This window comes from Branchiostoma floridae, chromosome 1 (genome assembly GCF_000003815.2).
Source record: "Branchiostoma floridae strain S238N-H82 chromosome 1, Bfl_VNyyK, whole genome shotgun sequence".
Classification (NCBI taxonomy): domain Eukaryota; kingdom Metazoa; phylum Chordata; class Leptocardii; order Amphioxiformes; family Branchiostomatidae; genus Branchiostoma; species Branchiostoma floridae.
The window spans coordinates 22,588,087-22,595,168 of NC_049979.1; the positions used below are offsets into that span (position 1 = coordinate 22,588,087).

The 7,082-nt window shown below is 40.6% G+C and overlaps 1 protein-coding gene across 1 annotated transcript in view; it reads left to right on the top strand.

Moving 5' to 3' along the window:
• Positions 1 to 442: 442 nt before the first annotated feature.
• The window catches only part of LOC118415199 (kinetochore-associated protein 1-like), a gene marked incomplete in the record, with an annotated part of 10,823 nt that continues 4,183 nt past the window's right edge, over positions 443 to 7,082 (top strand). Inside the window, 11 exon segments of the mRNA XM_035819591.1 lie at positions 443 to 536; positions 777 to 929; positions 1,634 to 1,754; positions 2,463 to 2,578; positions 2,705 to 2,780; positions 3,209 to 3,289; positions 3,980 to 4,014; positions 4,484 to 4,594; positions 5,056 to 5,143; positions 5,444 to 5,502; positions 6,579 to 6,697. Coding sequence (XP_035675484.1) covers positions 804 to 929; positions 1,634 to 1,754; positions 2,463 to 2,578; positions 2,705 to 2,780; positions 3,209 to 3,289; positions 3,980 to 4,014; positions 4,484 to 4,594; positions 5,056 to 5,143; positions 5,444 to 5,502; positions 6,579 to 6,697 — 932 coding nt within the window.

Consider the following 7,082-nt stretch of genomic DNA (forward strand, 5'->3'; position numbering starts at 1 on the left):
ACCCGTCTTAAATGAAAGAAGTCATGGAAACCGAAACTTCTGAGTTCTCATATGATTTTTCAGCATAAACGCGGTCCTGGTTCCGCCCACTCCGTTCAGGTCTGCAGGTTTTGGGCGTGAGAAGTCGCCGAAGTTTGCAACTGGAGACCGGCAGATCGGCTACTAGAACTAAGTAGCGCCCCGGGGGACACACTCGGGCCCGCGCCTAGTCTGGTAGTCAGCCACGTCAAGCAACAATTATCACAATCCAGCGCGCAATCGGACCGAAAAGTTCACAACTATCCTCCCCAAATCTGCAGGAGAACCAGTATGAAAGTCATGTGGTTACATACAGCCATACAGCCCATCTACTGGGCTTGTTCAAGCATCAGAAGCACGTTCAGCCAAAGTTTGTTTACATTCCGCAGCTTGGCGCGAAATCCTTGACTTTTCACCTTATATCCCATGATTCCTCAGCAATCCAAGCATGCGCAACAAAACCGGAAGTCAGTCTGTCAGGCGGGAAGTTCGGAAACGATAACTTCGTGCAGCTTCTGGTATGTGACTTTTCAAGTGTGAATCATAAGTGAATGTAGCTTTTTTTAACATTTACGAGTTATGCCTTCTTGGTTCATATTGGGGAAAGAAATATTTGTCATGCAGTGTCCTCTCAGCCTCGCTATTTCTATATCCACCGCTCAGTAAATCGAGTAAAATTATTCACTTGACAGTGTTATCTACGTAGTTTCACAGCCTTACTAGTACTGTCGCCACACAGCTTGTCCTTTATCTTGTAGACTTGACCGACAACACAGGACACCACCATGCCGTGGGACGACATAGAAGTTGGTATTGGTGGAGACGAAACGGCAAACTTTGGTCAGCGCAATGAGAGCGGCCCTGGACTATACCAGGTGGACACACTCGCCACTGTGTCAAACAGTGGGAAGGTAAGGTTGACATTCTAAGTTTCATCTTCTATCCCACTTTTGTTATGTTATGATTCTAGGTCCACTTGTACTAGTAGAGATGTAGGCTGAGACAGGAATACTGTTCTCTCTAGTAGTTAAATCCATTGGTTTTGTATGCAGAAGAACTTGACAAGCATGGCGCTCAACATAATTCAGGAATAGAACAGGTGGATTGATCATGGAGCTTAGATCTATTGTTATTACTCCTAGAGGCTGAGCGAGTTACTGTAAATGCATTTAAGTTCGCGGGGATTTAATTTCGCGGTAGCAGGGAAAAGGACTTTTCGGGTTGGTTTTAATTTCGCAGTAGCACCATGCCCTGTAGTCTCTTACTGCCATGGAAAAATGTTCGCGGTGGTTTTAAGTTCGCGGTGAAGTGACCACCGCGAAAACTGCGAACATTAAACCACCGCGAAATTTTCTGCATTTACAGTAATGTATTTCATGATCACTAGGGCTAGCCTATGTACCATTACACATTATTACACTACTATTGAATTTGTACAAATTAGAAACACATATTTGCAGTGTCATGAGTTACTCAGTTAGCAGTGGAAAGGTTGCCAAAAAAAGAAAACCACTTCAAACATTTCATGATTTTGCCATTTAAAGACTTGAGTTTACAGGTCAAAAGTCTGCAAGGAAGACAGGCTAAGGAAGTGTCAAAATGACATGTTTTCCAGGTGACCCAGAACCCCCGACTGTATGCAGCCAGCTCCCAGCTGGGACTGTGCCTGGTGGCAGACTGTCAGGTCTCCCTGTTCACTGAGACTTGTGATGACCACTTGATCACCCTCACCTATGGTAAATTGTTATGTCTAAATTGTTTTATACATTCAGTTACGCATGTTCTGTATCAGTTATATAATTATGTTAAGTGCATGACTGAAGCTTTTTGATTATTTTATCAAAGAAGTCTTGGATTACGACCGCGTGGCACGTTGGTGCACCCGATCCCTCAATCTCGAAAGTTAAGCAACGCGCGGTCCGGACAGTACTTGGATGGGAGTCCCCCAACCAATGACGTCCGAATTTCTATAGCCTCACGAAGTTTTCCACGAAATCGTCTTCCGGGAGGGACGTAAAACGGGGGTCCCTTGCTCGAGGAGGTGCCTCAACCACGTTAAACAGCCTCATTAGAGTCATTACCCACACTTTGGGTACCTACTGGCTGCAAAATACACCCGATATTATTATCATTATTATTCTATAAAGATGAGAATGATATGTAGGTTTTCAGTTATTTTAACAGTAAAATTTTCTGACTCTCCAAACTTGTCATCATGTTCACTGTGACAGTCATTGGCCAATGATAGTTGAATTTCCTTGCAACAAAGACTTTGATGATAATTTTGTTGTGCAATGTTCAATAACAGAAGAAGGGTGTATTTTGTATTGAAAACTAGTGTCTGTTCATTGAACAATGCTATAAAATGTTGTTGTTGAATATAATCAGAAAATGTTAAAGTTTGGTTTCAAGCTACTAGTACATGTTGATCCTGCCTTATCTAGGCTCCCCTGTGGATGCAGTGGTTTGCAGCCAGGACTCCCTGTTCCTGCTGATAGGAGAGAGCTCAGGCACTCTGCACATGATGGAGACAAGCACACAGACCATGCTGTTTTCGGAGGTGGACATTTTGATTTCATCAATTGGTTCCACATTATGTGGTTTAACACATTAGTTCCAGTGTCTAACCCATGGTCAGAATTTGACCAAAGAATAATGCTTATGTTTTCTTCCATCTGTATTGTAGAGTCTGGTGCCAGATCTGCAACCCGTCAATGGCAAGGCTTTCTGTGGAATAGATATCACCTTATCTGTAGAAGATGGTAGGTAAAATATTGATTCTTCAATATTGTATATCAAAGCGATAACAATATCTACCCTTATAAATGGCCCTCTTTCTAAAGCCTAGTGTGTATACTTTGCATTCATGTGTACTTGTTTTGTCAAAATTAAGATACCTTATTCATTGTACATGTACGTATACTGTGAGTTAAAATGACCAAGAAAACCAATCAGAGGACCAATTACAAATGTACTGGTAAAACCTGGTATGAATGGATAGGTGGTTGCTATAGACAGGATTCTTAGTGCATTTGTCAATGGGAAGTTATCTGTTAGTATGTAGATGGCCAATTGAGCTAGTATGACAGGTGACTCATGCCTTTGATGATGATTGGAACAAGAAAGCTCACAACCATTTGTGTTTCTGTTCTTCCATGAGATGTTTCATTATGTCTGCTTCGTCTTCCAGATTCATATGACTTGACCATTCTAACCAGTGATGGCCGACTTGTCAGGTTCTCCAACATTGACCTGAAAGGCATTGCTAAAGGTCAGTTTGTCATTGTCCGTATGATGACCTAAGGTTGAATTACACATGTTCACAAACAGGAAGTTTGGGCAAAGGTCCCAGAACAATATATCTTTCCCTGCTATATGCATTGCTGTATCTTTATATAGAAATTAGGCCTAGGAAAAAAAATGTTGTGTTTCCTGTTTCAGTCCTGAAAAAATTAGGGTCGGTAGGTAGGGGATATCTTTTTTTTTTTTGTAATTTTTTTTAGGCTAGCCAAAAATCTAGTGATACATATTACAATACAGTTGAACAAAGGAAACTGAAATGTATGAGGACACTTGTCTTTCAATGTCAAACTTTGATTTTGTGCACAATAGATACATTAATCCTTCATTAGATAGGACAAGCAGACTGTTTTTACTTCAATAGGAAGCAGTCTGAATAAAAATTCTATCTGGAAGCTTTGTGACTCCACTGCCCACCCAAAAAAAAGTCTAGGGTCGGCAGGTTTTTCTAGGGAAGGTAGGGAAACAGGAAACACAACATTTTTTTTCCTAGGCCTCATAATGTACAGCAGTGCCAATAAAACAAAAGACAGTTCTCCTCACTCTATTTTCTCATTTGAACTGTTGTACAACACGACATCTGCATTTGCTAAATGATGTCAAAGTATGCACATCATGTAATGCACCTCTATAAATATAACCTCTTACATTTTTTCTATAGCTCTGGAGACCAAAGACTTCCCTACTGCTAAGAAGGTGAGTCATACTGTGTTATCCAATGACACTCTCTGAAATGAGCTAACAATGAGCCAGCTCTGTTGATGTCACTTTTCTACTTCTTTACCTCCATGAAATGGGAGGTATTGATCTTGATGTGTCTGTGTGTATGTATGTTTCCATACTTATTTCGACATGCTAGGCACAAGTCACTAATAGGAAGTTAGGTCCATTGACCCAGAAAAGGTTATCTCATTTCCTGTCTTCAGTTCCCTGCTATAAGCATGACTGTTGTCTTGTGGGAGCCAGTGAGAAAATACATTAGACAGAATCAATGAGAAGTTCACAATACTGGATAAAACAAGAAATTCAACTTGTTGTTCACTATGTCCTTTCAAGTTCTTACCATCTCCAATGTATCCCTCACAATGATCACTACTTTGTGTATAGATGCAAATGGAGTATAACTATAAGATTATTTGTACATGTACATGGGCTTGTCTTTCAGTTGAAGGACAGCATCCAAATGGAGATTGTTGATGCCAGCAGTGAACACACAGAGGAAGCAATATGTCTGAAGTGTCACAGCTGGGGGGCTGACACAGTCATCATTACTGGGGTAAACAACATCAGCGTTTACTACTGTAGATTCATTTGATTTCAAGGTAATGTTTGTATATCAGATATGCTCATTTCCTTGTGAGTGAAATATTTATTTTAATGTTTCAAACAATTGTAACTTTTGGGAGATTTGAAGTTTTTCCATACATAGCATCTTGTATTTGATTTCATTAAAATAAAATTAGAACTCGTTGTATGTCTTCTATGCTGAAACTATATACATATCACATCCTTGGAAATGCCAAAAAGCAGTTACTCAAAGCAACTGAATATGATCTTAAAAACTTTCAGACAACCATTCGGTATCTTTTGTCAGTGACACTAGTACTGTCGTTTCCGAAATCATATCCAGTTGCTTGAGTTGCTTTCAGGCGTACATGTATCTTATCGCCTGGATGTCTAACCCTCATGGACACATCCATGGAAGTCTAAGACAACCGTTGCTTTTACTAATTTTAGGGAGCAGGTGATTCCACCATCTGTGTGTGGAGTAAGGAGGAAGACTCCACAGAACTTTTGACTAGCATTGACTCAACCCTTCTAGCAGGTAATCTATGCTACTGATGTATGGTTGTGACGGGACTTATTCTTACATGATTGATAAAGAGTCTTTCTTACTGTGCAGGGAAGTAAAAGGATAGCATGCCTAATTACTTAAAGGTTTTCAGTTGAATGTGATGCTTGCTGAACAAGTACTACGTGTAGTTGGTTAAACTGCTGATGTGAACGACAGTCAGGATCAGTCTATGTTGCTGTTTAGATTTGTAATGTGTATCATGAAACTAATGGTACAATGTAGGTGGGACAGGGTTTAACTTTGATGTCATCTTTGTTTTTCTCTTCAAAGGCTCTGCTGTCGTGAAGTGTGACTTCAAGGATAATTTCCTGTTCATGCTAACAAAGAAGGTGAGTATCTACTAGTATGTGGGTTGAAATTCTCATTGATGAGTTTTTTTTTATACTGTAAAACTATAGTTCTGTTTGCTTTCACTATATTGCCAAGGAGTTGGTAAAAAGCTCAGAGCAGGTTATGCTTACTTTGATCTGCATGTATTGCAGCCCTTAAGTATTGACTCCCCTCAGGTCCTCATTGAATGTCCTCCTCCATGTGTTTTTTGGTCCTCCTCTCTTTCGTTTTCCCCCTGGAGGAATCCAAGTCATGGCAGTCTTGGAATGCCTGTGGTTTGGTAGGCGCAGGATGTGCCCTGCCAGCTGCATCCTCTTCCCTGTGATGATCTTGCTTAAGGGTTGGGTGTTGGCCCTTCTGAGGATTTCCTCGTTGGTGATGTGCTCTTGCCATCTAACCTTCAGGATTTTCCTCAAGTTCCTCTGGTGGAACACATCTAGCTTCTTGTTCAGTCTAGCTGAAGACTTCCATGTCTCACTGGCATATACTGCTGTGGGCAGGACTATACTGTTGTACAGGCGGAGCTTTGTGTCCAGGCTGATGGTACTGGTTGACCAGACCTTTCTGCTGACCATGGTTCTGTTTGCTTTCACTATATTGCCAATGAGTTGGTAAAAAGCTCAGAGCAGGTTATGCTTAATTTGATCTGCATGTATTGCAGCCCTTAAGTATTGAGTACAACTAAGTATTCCTTTGTTGCTTGTTTTTATCTGTTTTGCAGAACCAGTAAGCACACTGTTAGGCATAAGGCATTACCTATAACGTTCATGTTAAGACCAAAGTAAGATCTGACCCCATTGCACTTGGATGAACCCCTATAGCTACTTTTTTTGATAAGTGAGGTGGGTTCAAAAGTTTATCAAAGTTTATGTTTTGTCCAAGTCAAGAGGACGTCCCTAACAGAAGCTATTCACTTATGTTCACCTGAGTTGGGTGAGGTACAGATGTAATGCAGATGTGAAATGCCTTTACCAAGGGTACAACATTAGCGCAATCTAAGGATTTGAATCCAGAACCTCCTAACTCAAAGTCAACAACCTTGCTCACAAGACCACCTTGCCATTTCTGTTGTCAGGGCATGCTGAGCCAGTGGGATGCACAGTCCCTCATCATGTTGAACAGGTGGCGTGGCATAGCTGTACAAGACTTCCTGCTGGTGGATGCCAGCAGTGTCCATTCACCAACCAAAAATGCGTGAGCAAGCCCACTCTTTCAGTTTCATTAGACAGATACAAATATACATGCTTGTACATTCTGGGAATGCAAAAATAATTGACAATGTTTTGTTTGTAACTTTTGAGGTGTGAAGTTAAGTTATCTGAAATGAGTTGTCATACTTTGAAAATTAGAAATTACTCCATTGGTCCAATCATGATCAAACTGTCAGTCACTAATGAAATAAGGTTGATGCTACCTGAACCGTCTGACCATTTTGCAAAATCTATCTGGTCGCATGAGTAATTACTCTCTTGCATATCTTTTCACTTGTATGTCTAACCTTCATTGACATTGTGGTACTTCCATGTTTTGTCTTTTGGCAAAAGTTCATTGAATTCTTCAGAAATCATTGACATTAATT